The sequence below is a fragment of the Acipenser ruthenus genome, chromosome 32, assembly GCF_902713425.1.
Source record: "Acipenser ruthenus chromosome 32, fAciRut3.2 maternal haplotype, whole genome shotgun sequence".
Classification (NCBI taxonomy): Eukaryota; Metazoa; Chordata; class Actinopteri; order Acipenseriformes; family Acipenseridae; genus Acipenser; species Acipenser ruthenus.
The window spans coordinates 2,415,676-2,433,745 of record NC_081220.1 but is presented as its reverse complement, the minus strand read 5'-3'; the positions used below and the strand labels follow the sequence as shown (position 1 = coordinate 2,433,745).

Here is an 18,070-nt window from a genome sequence, read left to right as displayed (position 1 = left end):
AGGAAAACGGGTTTGGCCGTGATGCGTTGTTTTGAGATCACTATGAGAAAGTACTACAAGCAAAAATAAATGACATTGCACATGTTATGTCTTCATCAGTTACTATACTATACTGAAATGTGTGCTTTAGATTTTAATTGAATAGTTTTATTCATTTTCTACCAGTTTGAATATGTATTTAATTATACAACGAGTTGAAAACTGCCAAGTTCATGAGTATCACAGAGCGCTCTGAGCAGAGTTCACCAGAGGAAGAATCGCCAGGTGCCTACTTAGAGTTTAATTATTTTGCATAGCACCACATATTTAAGAGTAAATATATTAGTTGTAATATATTGATTGTATCTTATTTTGCTTATATTCATTTGAATACCTAGCCTTTGTTTGTTGTGTGTATGTTCTTATTGAAAATACGTTATTGCCCATTTATTTGAGTGAATTGTTTACTTGTTTCTATGGGTGTGTGTTGTGTGAGTGGATACTGGGATTAGTATTTAATAATAATTCCTATTAGGGGGTGCACTTGTATTTAGATGTCCCTTACATAGGTGGAGGCACAGCATTAAAGAAACAGTACACATATATTTCTAACAGACAAATTATAATTTAAATAAGAATTGGGAACCCAGGCCTCGCCACTTACAGTGAGCGTTTGTTGAGGCAGTTCAAGCGCTGCACTTTCAGGCAGCCGGTTCCAGTGTTTATCTATTTCCTGGTTGTTTGCCTTTTGGTCTTACTCTGGAAGGAATACAAAAAAAAAATAAGCAAACCCATTTGTTGAGAACTGCATTTGGGAGAAAACAGTTTCCAAACGCATTTGTAAAAGCATCGGATTCTATTATGGTGTTTCCGAGCTGTTTGAACTTTTTTCATAATAAACAGGTTTACTGGATTGACAAAAAGAATGCTAATCTTAATCTTAATAGTGCAAGACGTCCACTTAAGTGGACATATGGTTTAACATAAACTGTGAAAAAAATAAAGTGACTATTAGAACAAAACATATACCATGTTATTCCCTAAACATGACTTTCTTTGAATATATTTTGTACCTGCTCTGCTCTTTGTGTAAAAGTATTTTACAGAAATCCTTGAGGTGCTCAGTGCTGCTGGACTTTTCCCTGCCATTGTTCTGTCACCTTTATGTTTTTTGTAGTACCTATCAAATGCCACTAGATGGCAGGCGTTTTAATTTCGGTAGACGTCCACTGAAGAGGATACCATGCATCAGTGATGTCAACAGTTTCTATAGGAGATAATCACTTAAAAATAGCTGTCCACTGTAGTGACCTCTATGCGTGAAAGGGATGGTCTGTGCTGAAATAAATACGGTTTTCTACTGTAACAAACGCAGCTTGTCAGGATTCTATTATGGCGTTTCCCAGGTGTTGAACGTTTCTCATAATACAGGTTTACTGGATTGACAAAAAGGTGTTTGTCAAAAAGAGTGCTATCTCGAAACCTTAGTCTTGTCAATCTGAAATAGCTCAGTTGGGAGAGCGTTATACTGAAGATCTAAAGGTCCCTGGTTTGATCCCGGCTTTCGGCAAACAGCAAGCCTTTTTGTTTTGTGTTATTTTGAACTAAAAAAACAGAACACATTTTTTCTTCAGTGTAATTGGAGGAAATAACAACGTATCAGAGTGCCATTTTCTAATGTGATTAAGAAATGCAAAAAGCATCGTCCCTGGGTGGACTTGAACCAGCAACCTTTCGGTTAACAGCCGAACGCGCTAACCGATTGCGCCACAGAAACCCACCTCCATGGTACGAGCAATTCAGCTTGTCCTATAGTTTTTTTATTGGCAATGCAGTCTGCCATTTGCAAATTCAAAAAATTAATTAATTAACTAAATAGAAAATATTTCGATTAAAGGTATGTTTTCAATTTCTTCAAAAAGTAGTCTCGGCTCGTTGATTCAGTCTCTTTAAAATCCACCTCTGTGTCCCGATGCATCAGCGCTGTGTGATGTGGCTCGAGCTTGTATGACGAGGGGGTTGTTGAAGGAAGGGGACACATTTTGAGTGCGTATCTCATACTGGTAGAAACGCAGAAAAAAAGAAACCATCAAGCCTACAATTGTTCAGTTGTTTAAATCAATAAGCACATTTCAAATGGATCAATGCTAATGTTAAAACAATTTAAGAACATTTTAAATAGGCCTTGACTAATATAAAAATATAGTAATGTGATTTGCACAACGCAAGACTAGATGAGCTTAAATAAAGACATTACCTCTGAAAATAACTTGTGCTTACCCCATTACAAAGAAAGTGTCAAACTTTGTATTCGTCCTCATAACGTGTTAGAAAATGTAAACAGCAGTTGGAGAATGCTGAAGTCGATCATCCTAGCATGTTAAACGAGGGCATTTCTCCTGTAAGCTGCGTCTAGTAATAGATCGTTTATACTGTTCTCAATGGTCCGCATCCCAGCCTGAGACCACGATCCAGTGGTAGACGGAGATGTTTTTCAAAGTAATATGTTATTTGGAATATTAAAACAATGAAGTTAAATAACACGTTTGGACACAAAATATTTTTTAGTGACTTCAACAAGTAGTTTGTTTACAACAAAAATGCAATCTGTGTTAGGAACACTATTTTAGTCTGATTTAAAATGGAAACTAAAATGGTTTTGAGTGCTGACAAGAGTTTGGTATCAGCTGTTGATTTCCTTAAAACAATCTTTTATAGAAAAATGAACCAATTTATTCCTTTTAATAATAAGTCAAATTGAACAGTCAGAAGTGGGATTTGAACCCACGCCTCCATTCGGAGACCAGAACACACAATTCTTTGGAAAGACAGAGTCCTTGAGTCTGGCGCCTTAGACCACTCAGCCATCCTGACAAGCTGCGTTTGTTATTGTAGAAAACCGCATTATTTATTTCACTACAGACTAGGGTTGTCTCGTATCAAGGCCCGATTGGGTTTATTACGCACATACCAACTGTTGCTCCATGAATGATGTTATGACAAGTGTAAAAAAGAAACGGATTGAAGCCAACCCAAAAAAGTAAGATTATTTATTTCAATATCGTTATAGCTATAAATGATGCATGCATTTTACAATAGCAATTGCTATATGACAATGACCAATAAGTAATTTTGTTGCAATACTGTATACAATGTGAACAGAATCAGACATTGATCCGTTGCCTCGAAGAAACATCTTCAATTTGTATTTAAAAAGGATGCCCAACGTGGGGCTCGAACCCACGACCCTGAGATTAAGAGTCTCATGCTTTACTGACTGAGCTAGCCGGGCTGACTGGTGGAAGTTTCTTTCACTCTAACCAACTGAGCTATTAATTTGTCGTCTTATTTGAGAAAATACTGAACGACGGAATGCGTTGCTCAGAGGCTGCTGCAAAACCTATTGATTTGATCAGGAGCAGTCTAAGAGTGTATTGTCTATTGCAGGGTAGGAGGACGCTTTGACTGAAATGTTGATAATCGTAGGACATTATTATTTGTGACTGGAAGCTCAAATTGAATGAAATGGACTTTGAAAGTAGTATTAAGTGCCTTGATGAAGTTGGGGGCAAATGAGGAAGTGCAAATCCGGGAACAAGAAGGTTGCAGGAATGACGTGATGCTGGGAAACTGGAAATTAATGTGACGGTGGATTCTTAACATCTCAGAAAGCTGATAAGCATGGCTTCATGACCAGATCCTAAACGGGAGGGGTTTGGATTTGAAAAATTCAAGTTAATATAATGTAGCAAAAGAGGTTGAGGCAGGAGGGGGCTGAGAATCCCTCGGAAAGACAACGAACTGCAGGAATTGATAGAAAGTTTGGAGTGTGCGAGATTCGCAGCAATAGCAAATCAGTTTAAATTATGTAGTTTGTGGTGTTATGCTGCCATCTAGAGGTTGTGATTGGAATTGAAACTTATCTTCAGTGAAGTAGCATATATTTGGTTAATGCGATTAAAATCCTTGTCTATGTATAAAACATTTGCTCTAGAACAGTTCGTGATGATATAAGTAACTTAACGTAGGTATAGAAGAGGAGCCTGCAGTATTTAGATGTCACAATTCGGCGAGTTGAAGCTCTCATGTTGCAAAAGCGCAGCAGCAGGAGCCACAAGATTGCAGTGGTGAGGCACAGGCTCGCATTGCCTGTTAAAGCTGCCTGGTCGCCATGGCAACTTACCACTCCCAGTAGTCACTCGATGAGGCGTTGCCGTGGTAACCATGGTCTGTGAGGCGCCGGTGTGAAAGAGTTGCAGTGCAGCGGTGACGTCGGAACAGTCTTTCTGAGCAAGCTGAGAATGACGCTGCGCTTTGAACGGCGCAGACTGAGCAGGTAGGAAAATAGCAGATACTATCTTGAGAGCGCTGAGCAGAGAAATGGCCTGCAGTGAAAGAAACGAACAAAAAACAAACACAGACAAGGAAGCGGAAATAGTGCTGGGTTAAAGTAGAAAAAGAGAGAGATAGACAGGAGGGGCAGCCAATAACATACGTGGAGCAGCGCTGGCCCTGCCCTAATAATTGACGAGGCGAGCGCTGCATTGTGTGATTGGCTGAAAATACTAAATGAGGCTGAACTGGGATCAGCATCCACCCGGAAGAGATCGCGGACGCTACCGGGCAGGACGCCACGGAGGGAAGGAAAGACAGGCTAAAGAAAAGGATAAAGGATAAGAAAAAAGCAGCGCAAAGCGGGAGAGAGCCCTCTACGCCATCCCCCGAATTATGCCTAAAAAACATTTAATAGAGAAAAGTGTAAGGTACTGCACACAGGCAATACATTTCTCCCCCCTTCCTTTCTATATTGGTTAATTGTGGGCTGTAGTTTTTTTTTTTTTTTAACATCACTGAGTCCCTTGTCCCTGTGCAACCACAATGTAGAAACATATAGAGAATGTATGGGATAATAAACATCACTGCTGTTTCTCTTAAAGCGTGTTTATTTATTTATAATACTGGACCCTGTCTTAATACTGTATTACATTCTGAATATGAATAGAGCTGAATTATTAATTGTAGATAATACTTAGAATACCAGATATATATTTAGCATTAAAAAGCAATACATGTGATTTATTTAACAGTCGTTCATTATTTTGTGTATCGGCCGCCACACAAAGCTGAGCGCAGAGCGGTATACTGTAATGATGCTCCAGTCAGTCTGCCCGGACTGCACCTGAACCATCTTAAAAACACGAAGCCTCTAATAAGCTAATTTGTAAAAGTTAGTAAAGAATTGCGCTAATATAACGAAGCTAAATTTGAACTCCTAGCTGGAGCAACGAGAGAGGGCGAGAGGGCGGGGCAGAGAAGGAGGGGGAGACGCTGCTAGGCAACCGGCTCGTGAACATTCCACTCAGCTGAGCAGAGACCGTTAGGATTTAAAAATGCGAACGTTCCGAGCGGCGTTAGGCGCTTCGTTAAATTAACACACCGTTGCTGGCATTTTAATTTTGAATATAACCATATTTTAAATACTCAAATAGCACTGTATTAAAAAAATACTTTACTTCAGTTCCAGACCGTTTTCCAACAAATAAAAGGATTTACGTATTTATAATAAGTATATTTGTTATGATATTAAGACTAAACAAATGTGCTACAGTTTGGTGTATAATTTATTTATTTATTAAATGTTGTAGTATTTCTTTTTAAATATTGTATTGTTTTCACAAAATAACATCCATACGTTATCAGTTCACCAGCTAGAGTAATCAAATCACAAATATTACTCGTCAGTAATTCATACATAGACACGCTGTGGTAACTTCAAGAAATTAAAATGTAAGGCTGGATTAAAGTTTAACCACATAAATAAGTAAATACATTTATAACGACATGAAACAAAAATACGTTTTGGTAGCTCATATGTATTTAAATTACAAAATGGAACTGCTATTTAAATCTAAATTATATTTAAAAATGTTTGAGGGGCAGACTAGCATAGATGATTTCTAAAATCCATTAATGTGTTAAATGGTAACACCACATTAGCACTCCGGGAAATATAGAAATTGATCATTTGTAAAGAATTAGCTGTGAGATTATAATCAGAATTATGGATGCATGGATTTTTGATTAAAATATACCCACATGTACTTCTGTTTCATGTGGTAATGTATTTATTAATTTCATTTTAACCCCTTGCTGGTGCCACGGCTTGTCTCTGTATCAATTCACTGATATTTGAGGTTTTGTTTAGTACACACTAGCAGGTGATCTGATAATCTTATTGATGTTATTTTGTGAAAACAATAACACGTTAATACTGTGCTACAAAAAATGACTCGCCGTGTTGTAACTTGTGCGGGTGATGTCATGGGTTGTCATGGCAGCGCCGATCATCACGGGAGGGGTTATCAGTGGTTGTCGGGGAAACGCTGGAGTTCCGCTGGCTTCCGAGGTATCCAACCCGAATATCTAAATCAATACAGTGACAACAAAGGAATGTGACATATAAACCTAATGACTACATTAATGAAGCAGTAATACACGACAGGGTGTGTGTGTTATCATGAGGTAATATCACCACGCCTTGGGTGCGTTGGGAGGCACTAGACGAAGTGGAGTTCTTCAACCGTCCAGGAAGTGGTGATATATCTCATGATAACACACAGTCCCTGGAGTGTATTATTGCTATTATTAAATTAGGCTATGAGTGTGTTGTTGTTGGTAAATAAAGACTATAAACTTTATTTTAATAATTTTTATTTGTGTCACCTTCCACTGAGAGAAGTAGTTCCACAGTAACTAAAAATGGTTAGATTAACAATTAAACATTTGATTTTAAACCGTTTTGTATAATAGTTTCTTTTTCGGGGCTTCGCTGATAGTTTCTTGTTCATTCTTTGTAGATATTGAACTGGATAATTGCTTCAACGTGTATGTCTGGATTTTGGCCAGTAGATGGAGCTGCTGCTGCTGTTGTGATGTTTTGTTTAGCAGAATGCAGTTCACGTACCGTGTTACAAACGGGACGGCGCTGCACAGAGCGGTACAAACTGTGCAATTAAAATCTCCTGTAGTACTACAGACGGGCCGCCAATAGTCATCTCTGATTAACCCAACATGAATATAAATACAAACTCAGTCTGTTTCAAAGAGCACTCAGAGTGACGGCGCCGGAGAGTCTGCGAGCAGGTTTAATAATATGAATGTGGCTGCTCGAGTCTTGCATCAAACTCAGCGTCCTCTATATAGTATAAACACATTACACAAGGGGTTGCCAGCGGGTGTAGTGAATTCAGTTCCAATAACTCAGCTCTCTCTCATATATATATATATATATATATGAGTCCTCTGTTTTACCAAACAGCTCAAAGAATGGAACTTCTGGTTCGGACTGGTGCGCGGATCTAAAGATTCCCCGCATCGGGTGTACCGGTTTGTTATGGAACGTGTTTCGTAAAATGAGTTTAACCAGTAACAGACTATATAAACCACAGTCAAAACAAACATGAAGAGAACATGTTGCCAAGTAGTTGTTTGTTTAACCAATTCCTCATAAAATAAGACTCAGTTGTACATACAGTATTAAAAACTAAACTAATACCTTACTTGGAGCTCTCATTAGGGACCACTTCCAGTAAAAGACATATAAACCGCAGTGAACAAACTAAAAACTTGCATTCATAACAGAAAAAAAAACAGCCCATATAAATCTACACACTTTTTGTGATGCTATAACATGGTATTATATATAAGGAGTGTTGATAATTTCACCCTAAAAACTTTGCATACTGAAGGTAGCATATCAAAAGCAAGAAGGAATATAAATATAAAGGTTACAGCTCCATGGAGGAGGAAAGTCTGCCCCCGGGTTCACAATGAATTAATGAAGGGTCCTTGAGTAACACGCCATATTGAGAATGGCCTGATCAGGAAACAAGCAAAGCATTCAATGCAGTAAGAGGAGAGAATCCCATTAACATGGCCATTCTGACACACACCAATATATAATCTGTGTAAAAAAAAAAAAAAAAAAAAAAAAAACCCCACACACATACACAATCCAAACAGCCTTTACAAGTAAGATTTTTATTTATTTATCAATACACACTTTTTGGCATTTTCCAAAAATATACAACTCCAGCTACAAAGACAACCACTGAACACACACCCATTGCAGCTCCCAGAAGGGACCACACATTGAATTGGCCTGCAAGAGAAGAAATAGTTAGTGGAATATAAAGAGATTTTACTTGAACTGTAATTGTGTTCACATCATGCATATTACCGCTTCTAGGCATAAAGTGAAGGGATCCATCTCTCTTCAGCTCAATTGGGCCAGAAGACAAACGCCTTTACTGCACCACCATCCATCCCTTCAGCACTGCGACCTACAGGAGGAATTAGGAGGAGTCCATCAAAACAAATGGACAAAAATGCATGCAAAATACCCCCCTCCCCCCAAACAGACAGAGCTCTTACCAAGTCTCTGTTTCCCTGGAATGCACCGTCTGCTACAGAGGCTGTCTGATGGCCGGTTTGCATCACATATCACAACACTGCAGTGGAAGTAAATCTGAAAGACAGTACACCTTGTCAAGCAAAACTTGCATCAATAGATCAGGCAGGACCATCATCCAATGAGGATTACTATTTGTTTTTCAATTCAGATTGCATCATATCAAGTGTTTCTTGTAAAAGTGCAGTTATATATTTTCATTCCAACTCACTAAAGATTTGAGCACAGTGACCATTTGCTGCTTGCAAAGCAATCCAAACCACGCATTGTGGTATAAGATCCCCATCCCAACACTCCACTTTACCTGTCCTTTCAGTGCATCCCGGCCGCTTGTGAAGGAAAACATTTTCACTTCAAACCTCTTCAGATGGGAAGGGAACAGCACTCTTGCATTGCTGGAGACTGGGTGAAAGATGGTCAAGTACTCATCTGCAGAGTTCTCACAGCTAGAAAGAGAAAATAGGTCAGGAGCACATAAGCCACAACTCCAATTCCTAGGTTTTGTAGCAGCAATATCATATTCCAGCATCTTACCTGTCCACAACAACATCCCACTTTAGAGAGCTATTCCTGTCAGCAGAATAGGTTGCCCAGCAGTTCTCCAAAAACAATTCAGCCTGTGGATCCCTGCTGTACAGGAGCTCTACCTCAAAATACAAGGGTCTTCGCAAGTACTTCACAACAGGGTAATCCTGAGCTCCATAGAAGTCGTTGTAGGTTGAATCTGCAGAGATGCAAGGGAAAATTATAGGTGGAAACACGCTACTAGAGCATCTATATTATTTCAATTGCCAAGTCCTACCCAATGCAAGCCGCATGATGACTGCAAGGTCCCCCAAGCCAGGCTGGACTACAGGTGCAGGATTATTCTGGTACAAGAACTGCACTACCTTGGTGTCATTGACCAGATAGTGACAGGCAACTCTCAACCTGGAAAGAGGAGATGGGGTTAGGAGAGTTTCAGCCTCAACCACAAGGATACTCATTTTCATTGCAATCCTTACCGGTAAGATGTGAACAGCACTTCATTCTCATAAGTCAGGAGGTTGTTGTCAAACTGGAAGAGAAATCAAAGACCCAGGTTGCAATGAACTTGTAGATTTAGTATGGAGCCGCATACCAAGTTGCAGACTAGCTAATATGGTACTCTGGATCATCCCCAGCTGTGTACTAACCTAGTACCAATTTCACAATTTAAAAATAATTTAAAAAAATCATTGGTAATGAATATTGCAATTTCATAATTGAACAATTTTGGGACCTCATGATTGTTACAGTTAGTATGATACCACAAGTACGACTACAGAAACTGCTAGACTAATTTGGTATTGTTTTAGTAACCTGTAGGAGGGCAACAGAACTTATTTAGGATTTGTTGCAAATACACATTTGAATACACAGCTGGCGACTCTTGAGCTGCAATTGGTATCAACTCATGTATTAGTTTAGTCCCGGCCTCACCACGGGGATCATCCCCAGTTAGTACGCACCTTCCAGTTCACTGCAATTGACCCAAAAGGTCTCTAGGCAGCACATGCAATGCCATAACCAATAGTCATGTGTCACAACACCTTTGTCAACTGGACAAGCAGTTCAATACAAAAGGTGGCATCCTTCAGATGTCCACAATTCATGCAAGTAATTCAGCGGATAGAAACACAGGTCACCATGGCTCCCCAGATTGATCCAGGGGTGTTGTGGCCAACTTGTCTAGGTTGAACCTCCTCAAAATATGGTTTTAAATGTGGTCAATACTAACCCTTCTAGTTGTGCCACAGGAGTTGACATTGAAGTAGAAAACTGCATTGATAGCATCAGACTGAAGAGGCCGGCAACTCAGATCCCTTAGAGTTAGTTGACTTGGAGACAAGCTGGGGACAGATTCCACTTTCACAGCAAGAGCTGCCATAGTTCCATTGGTGAAGCAATCTGAAACACAGCATTTGGAGCCAGGTTAAGGAAACAGATTATCTTCAATATCACTTCATGCAGCCTTGTGCCAATCTCAAAAGCAGCTATTCTAAAGAATGCTTTGTTTGCAGGAGAGTTACCAATCATCTTTGTAGGGAAACTGCAGGACAGGGAGAAGTCAGCCACCACAACCATGGTCCCAATATCCTTCAAGGTCAAGTCAAGTCTGCTTCTGATGCCTGAAGAACTGATCACCTACAGAGACAATACATCAGGTCAGTAATGTGTTGAACCCAAAACAGCTAAACACATTTTAAAGTTCCATCACTTACTTCATATGTGGCATCAACTGAATTGTATGGGACAGTCATCCAGAAATTGGTAGAGTTGGCATTATAATTGTACAGGGCAAGCAGACTTCCACCAAGTTCTCTTGAGCCCACAAAAGGAATCCAGTTGCGACCCATGTTGCCATATGTTACCATGGTATAGAATGCAGCACCACCACAGTAGCCAGTTACTGTAGGTGGAACTGCAAGAGGAAGAGCAGTTGTCAGGGTAATGGACTGGATTGGTTAGAAAAGGGTAGTTGTAGACCAAATAGTCAGGCACTTACTGATGTCTTGGAGAATGGCTTCCACTACAGCAGGATGAGTAAAGGGTGTATTCTCTGGCACTATATTCAGCAAGTAGGTCAGGGGCAGAATGTAGGTTCTGGTGTCTGGAGGAGTTACCTGAAAGAAGAGCAAAGGTTTGTAGGATTAAACCCAAAGTCAGACAGCAAGCAACACGTCCACAGGAAGCAAGTGTTTTCAAAGGGCAATTGGATGGTTGAACAGGTGGGATGTTACCTTTTGCTTCACATTGGGGTCCTCAAATGGCACCTGAAGAGTGTAGGTCTTGGATCCATTGGGAAAGACATGCTCCTGGACATTATAACCTTTTAGGTTGGCTTCTGGCACAGTTAACGTCTCTGGTCCAACTATAATTTTGACCAGCTCCACATCAGGCAGGAATGTCCCCAGGGTCACATTGAACACTCTGGCTTTAGGAACAGTGTCTGAAATTAAAGCATGCAGTTAAAATGATGGATATGAAGTGGAGCACTGCAACAAATCCCTTTGATTTACTGCATGTGGACATGTTCTACATACTGTTTGTGACAACTGGTGGCCGAGGCATGAAAGGAGTGGTTATTGGATGAAGTACTGTGTACTTGGTCTTCTCAGGCCCATCTTGCCAGGTATGCTCCAGCATTGGTTCAATAGAGTAAGAGATCACATAGGTGTTGTCCAATACATGGCTCAAAGCACAGAAGCATCTTAGGAGGAAAGCTTTAAAATGAGATGGATTTAGAAGAAGATGTTGAACTTCTACATACCTTGTAATATCCACCATCAGCTCCCACAGGAATTTTTACAGTGATTAGCTGGGGACCAACATCCAGTTTATAATCTCTATTATGAATCGTTGCAGGGTCAAGCTTGCGGCCATCAACTCCCATTTGAACATCAAGGGTAGTAATTTGTGGTGTCAGAACAAGAGGAGGTAGAACACGGGGAACATTCCATGTAATCATCTGTTCCATCTGACAGAAAGGAACACCATAGACTTGGTATAGAAAATTCACACAAACCTATAACAGTTCTTGAGCACCGTTGCCCTCCATAAGCTTACTCACCAGTAGGACATGTAACTGCAGTGTCCACCATCATGACCATCCATCTTTGCTTATAAAAGGTGGTTGATCTTAGCACAGCCATTGGTACAGTTTGGATCTGTTGGAGGAGAGGGGGAACTTTTACTAAAATAAAAGCATTAAATCTCCCTTCATAGTCTGGATATACTGTACTAGACAACAATGAAGCCTAGACTACTTACCACCTGAGGCTGGCTTTCTGTGGAGTTGTATGCAGCTCTAACCAGAATTCAAGTTGGTGTAGTGTTTATACCATAGCCATTTGTCATGGCCTGAGCAACAGTCATGGTTGTCTTTCTATTTGCTGGGAGATGGAACACATTTTTCCAGATGCTGTTGTCAGCAGCAGTTGCCTAGCAGAAGAAAATCTCATTAGATTAGGGAGTTTGAACACAAAGCATCCCCAGTCTAAAGGATTGGTCATAACGGATGTCATGTTTAATAAACAGAAACTAAAACTGAAAGTTGAAAGTTTAATGACACATCACTGAAACTGTTCTAGGTTCAGCGGACATCTAAGGGAACAGAGTAAATCCTCAAATACAACTGCGTACGAAAGTCTATGTGAAAGCATGTTGTCTGGATCCGATACAGGCAGAGTTTACAGCCATTCATTTGTACTGGACCTTAATACATCAGTGTACCAAACTTTAGGACAACACCTAAATTGCTCCTATGCAGCAGTCCTCAAAAAGGTAAATCAGGACACATTTATCATGAAGGATTTATAGCCCTGCACATATGAAGCCACTACCTCAGTGGTTGAAATACAAGGCTTACACTGACAAGAAAGGGTTAACTTCTCCACAATCAATTTCTACCAAAGCAAAATCACAGAATACATGCATGCAAAGCCAATGCCTTAAATGTCACACAATTCCTATATGGCCACCCTCTTGGGAGACAGGTTAAAGTTAAGGGGGCAGTTAGATTTTGCTTCCTCTAGATGAGACAGTAGAGTAGCCCTCAATAGGCAAGACCAAGGGGACATGAATGAAGCAAATGCAAAGTCACATGATTCTACCTCTGGGTATGCAAGGAACCAATCAGGATCATCTTGAACAAAGTTGGGCTCAATAAGTGGCACACCTCTTCTCACAGAAACCTAAATAGAATTCACATTAGTCATGAGTGAAGCACTTCTGCAGTGACAATAAAATACCCACACAACCCAACAAGTTATAGTGAACAGCATTATCACATCCTGACAGCCCTTACCTCCATGTAGTTTCTTTCACACAGAATCTCCCTCTGCCCATGGAGAATAGCGGCATGTCATGCTCTGAACATAGGAGGAAGCTGAAGTCATAGCACTGTTTGAGAAGACACTGATTTGTACTGTCAGCATGTAGGTCTCATCATTCTGGAAACAAAGGCTAAAGTTAGTCCCAGCATGTCACCATTAGAAACATGTTTACAAGAAATAAAATGATGACTCACTGTGTTCTGAGCAAAGCAGCTCAGCACAGAAGCAAGGAACTTGGCATTTCCCAAGAAGTCAACGGTTAAGCTATATCCACACTGTGCGGCCAGTCTTGGAGAGAGGGACACAAGCGCCCCCTTATTGTCTATGGAAAGAAATTCAGTTGGCTTTAGGAAACCGTACACGTGATCAAGCAAGGTAGAGATATAACAAAGTGAACACCCCCACCGCCCCGTCCCATCTACTTATTGAAATTTTTAAAACTATTAGTAGAGTTAGACGCCCATTCAGAACAGTGGGTTTAGAGTAAATGATTTTTATTTCTGCGCACTTGCAGTCAACAAATCCGAGTAAAGTTGTAACAGCACAGGTCTATTATTTAGTGTGATCAGCAACATGCTTTTGAAGCTAACGCAAGTGTTTCATACCCTGCATTTGAAAAAAAACGACGCCTGGTTGATGCCATACAGCGCAGGAGTGCTCTGTACTTAATTCAGGTTATTACATTACGAGTCAACAGGCTTTGTACATCAAAAGCTTTCCATTCAAGAACAATGATCACTCACCAATCACATTGATGCAAAAATACTTTCCAACAAGACTTATCCAACATCATCATCATAACACTCCCTTGACATTCTGTCCTCACAGAGCCTGCAGAAGACAACGATACTTGAAAACACACAACCGGCAAATAAACAGGAAGCTAAAAAGGACAGATGTGCTGAAGCGACCGTTATCGTACCTAGAGGGGGGTTCTGCGTCCAAACTTCAGTGACTAACACTGCTAACAGCAATGTTATTCTGCATTGGAAACAAAAACACGCAAGTGAGAAACATACAATAAAATGAACGTTTCTAAAGTAGAGAAAAGATCAACAATTACCCAAATCTAAGACAACACGGCATCATTAAATCCAAGGCAGCCCCGACCGTGAACTTCTTTCACCGTTAAGAAACAATAATAAAAACAAAACCGTCAGTAGCTGAGTTTGATGTTCCTTAGTGCGCAATGGGTTTATAAAGAGGTTCAGGTGCTAATGGGAGCTGATTAGCTGCAATTGATGCGCGCACCTCTTTCATATTAGTCCTCTGATTGTCAGTCAGTACGTTAATTAAAATAAATAATAATAATAATAATAATAATAATAATAATAATAATAATAATAATAATAACCCATTTAGAAGATTGTACTTTGAATTTAAGTTTGGCAGAAGTACGTGCGGATCAAACTGGACTGTCACCGACAAGGATCATCAGCGATCATCTGAACTAACTGGTTGAATAGACAGCACATGTCTGAGGGGGGTGTGTTCTGTACAGCTGTACATTTGATAAAAGTTTGTTGCGGAGTTTTAAACGTTTCCATGGCAACTGCTGTAGGATGAAGTTGCCCGGAGCCGCGGTCACCAGATCAGATTGGATCGCATTGCCTGAAAATTCGATGTTTGATTGACGTGGTCAGTTGGCCAATAGAAAATGAGTTGGGAACGTCATCAGCCAACGCATTGCCAAACGAGAGCGCGCTTTTGAGAGCAAGTCGAGTTGTGAATGAGAGGACAGGTAAGTTAGCAGTAGTATCGATAAAAAAATAAAAAAACAACGACTTGACCTAACAATGCTTGTACATATCTTGCTACGCTAGCCGCCCCCCAGATAAGTTGAAGTAGTATCGTTAGCTAACTTATGTTAGAAGCTAGCTAGTGTTAGCCAGCTAGCAAGCACCACCGGTACCTAGCTAATGTAGTCAACTGGGTAACGTTAGCTAACGTTAGATTGAATAATATCCCAAATAACGAGCATGATTAGTAGCATCAGTGTTGCTCTTCCTTTTTATCCAGGCTTGTTCGTTAAAGTTAGATAACGTCACCCCGTTTATTACATTTACATTTTAGTCATTTAGCAGACGATCTTATCCAGAGCGACTTACAGTGCAAAACATTACAACATTTATATGAGAGAGAGAGAGAGAGAGAGAGAGAGAGAGAGAGAGAGAGAGAGAGAGAGAGAGAGAGAGAGAGAAAGTGAGAGATAAAGTTGCATACTTTGCATACCGTATCTCTGATTTGCATCGTTTCCATGGTTCGCCCCTGCCACTGCCGTGACTGGTTAAAACGATGAGTTCAGTTTTTTTTTCTGCTGTTTGGTAATTCAATCATGAGGCAGCTGTAGCAGAGTGGCGCAGCGGAAGCGTGCTGGACCCATAACCCAGAGGTCGATGCATCGAAACCATCCTCTGCTAGCTTGTTTTTCTTCTGTTTGCAAAGTAGGTTTTCTAAAATATTAACTGAAGGCAAGACTTTGTGTTATTACATTTCAATTTAGTGTGTGTATTTCGTAAATGTTAAAGTGTAGAAACGGCAGGTACGCAGTTTATCTGCCTCTACCCATAGAAGACCCATACATTTTTAAAAAATCTGAACACAAGGTGTGTTTATGTAATCTGATACGTTACATCTAGACTTAACTGTTAAATTGTGCTTCTCGGAAGACATACGCTGGAGGGCGCACTGCAGTTTTCAGTCTGGGGAATATTACAGATTAGGAGACTGCTTTAAAATACACAAGTATGGCGGGCGTCTCTGTTACAAAGAATTGTCACACTTTGTATTTATCTCCATAATGCGTTGGGACTAAATACGCAGATACGTTAAAACTATTTGGAAAATGCGGGCATCGATCCCGCTACTTCTCGCATGCTAAGCGAGCGCTCTACCATTTGAGTTAATTCCCCTTGAATTGTGCCAGTGATTCTCATAGGCTACATCGCAGCTTAATATGAGCAATTCAGATTTATATATATATATATATATATATATATGCATCAACACTGCTGTGGCTCGAGCTTGTTTGACGAGGCAGGCAATGCAAAAATGCCAAAACTTGCTGTGTTAAGCACCTCTTTTGATATTGATTTATGTTTTGCCGTGTTATCACACTGCTACTAAGGGCCGGCCCTTTTTAATGTTAGCGTTTAGGTGTAATTCGGGGGATGGCGTAGAGGGCTCTCTCCCGCTTTGCGCTGCTTTTTTCTTATCCTTTATCCTTTTCTTTAGCCTGTCTTTCCTTCCCTCCGTGGCGTCCTGCCCGGTAGCGTCCGCGATCTCTTCCGGGTGGAAGCTGATCCCAGTTCAGCCTCATTTAGTATTTCCAGCCAATCACACAATGCAGAGCTCGTCTCGTCAATTATTAGGGCAGGGCCAGCGCTGCTCCACGTATATTATTGGCTGTCCCTCCTGTCTATCTCTCTCTCTTTTTCTATTTTAACCCAGCACTATTTCCGCTTCCTTGTCTGTGTTTGTTTTTTGTTCGTTTCTTTCACTGCAGGTCGTTTCTCTGCTCAGCGCTCGCAAGATAGTATCTGCTATTTTCCTACCTGCTCAGTCTGCGCCGTTCAAAGCGCAGCGTCATTCTCAGCTTGCTCTGCGTTTTCATCAGAAAGACTGTTCCGACGTCACCGCTGCACTGCAACTCTTTCACACCGGCGCCTCGCAGACCATGGTTACCACGGCAACGCCTCATCGAGTGACTACTGGGAGTAGTAAGTTGCCATGGCGACCAGGCAGCTTTAACATGCAATGCGAGCCTGTGCCTCACGACTGCAATCTTCTGGCTCCTGCTGCTGCGCTTTTGCAACATGAGAGCTTCAACTCGCCGAATTGTGACATCTAAATACTGCAGGCTCCTCTTCTAGACCTACGTTAACTTACTTATATCATCACGAACTGTTCTAAAGCAAGTGTTTTATACATAGACAATGATTTTAATCGCAATAACCAAATATATGCTACCCTACATCACTGAAGCCAATAGTTTCAATTCCAATCACAACCTCTAGATGGCAGCATAACACCACAAGCTCTACATAATTAAAGCTGATTTAAATCAACAGCTGATATCAAACTCTTGTCAGCACTCAAAACCATTTTAATTTCCATTTTAAATCCGACTAGAATAGTGTTCCTAACACAGATTGCATTTTTGTTGTAAACAGACCACTTGTTAACGTCACTGAAAGATATTTTGTATCCAAACATGTTATTTAACTTGATTGTTTTAATATTCTAAATAACATATTACTTGAAAAACATCTCCGTCGGCCACTGGATCGTGGTCTCAGGCTGGGATGCGGACCATTGAGAACAGTATAAACGATCTATTACTAGACGCAGCTTACAGGAGAAATGCCCTCGTTTAACATGCTAGGATGATCGACTTCGGCATTCTCCAACTGCTGTTTACATTTTCTAATACGTTATGAGGAAGAAAAATATTTTGGTGTCCAAACATGTGTTATTTAATTTGATTGTTTTAATATTCCAAATAGCATATTACTTTGAAAAACATATAGTTTTTAATACAGTCCTATTTGAGTATTTAAAATATGGTTATATTCAAATGCCAGCAACGGTGTGTTAATTTAACGAAGCGCCTAACGCCGCTCGGAACGTTCGCATTTTTAAATCCTAACGGTCTCTGCTCAGCTGAGTGGAATGTTCACGAGCCGGTTGCCTAGCAGCGTCTCCCCCTCCTTCTCTGCCCCGCCCTCTCGCCCTCTCTCGTTGCTCCAGCTAGGAGTTCAAATTT

At 40.5% G+C, this 18,070-nt stretch overlaps 1 protein-coding gene and 1 non-coding gene across 2 annotated transcripts; both read right to left on the bottom strand.

Moving 5' to 3' along the window:
- Positions 1 to 2,742: 2,742 nt before the first annotated feature.
- On the bottom strand, positions 2,743 to 2,853 carry trnal-caa (transfer RNA leucine (anticodon CAA)). Its single transcript has 2 exons — positions 2,816 to 2,853; positions 2,743 to 2,788 (listed from the first exon to the last, which is right to left on the bottom strand). It is a non-coding gene; the product is annotated as a tRNA-Leu (tRNA).
- A 6,360-nt stretch (positions 2,854 to 9,213) lies between these two features.
- LOC117969764 (zona pellucida sperm-binding protein 2-like) lies at positions 9,214 to 10,609 on the bottom strand. The gene is made up of 4 exons (XM_059006155.1): positions 10,501 to 10,609; positions 10,209 to 10,378; positions 9,454 to 9,506; positions 9,214 to 9,379 (listed from the first exon to the last, which is right to left on the bottom strand). Exons 1-4 carry the CDS (start codon positions 10,553 to 10,555, stop codon positions 9,229 to 9,231), a joined length of 429 nt encoding a protein of 142 aa, XP_058862138.1. The 5' UTR covers positions 10,556 to 10,609; the 3' UTR covers positions 9,214 to 9,228.
- Between the last annotated feature and the right edge of the window lie 7,461 nt (positions 10,610 to 18,070).

What these genes read in the sequence shown, in the direction of transcription:
- LOC117969764 (XM_059006155.1), bottom strand. Translation starts at nt 10,555, where the DNA reads ATGGTTGTGGTGGCTGACTTCTCCCTGTCCTGCAGTTTCCCTACAAAG. An exon ending in CCTGTGGCACAACTAGAAGG is followed by an intron (nt 9,507 to 10,208) that starts GTTAGTATTGAC and finishes TTTCTCTTCCAG; the next exon opens with TTTGACAACAACCTCCTGAC. An exon ending in GTGCTGTTCACATCTTACCG is followed by an intron (nt 9,380 to 9,453) that starts GTAAGGATTGCA and finishes TCCTCTTTCCAG; the next exon opens with GTTGAGAGTTGCCTGTCACT.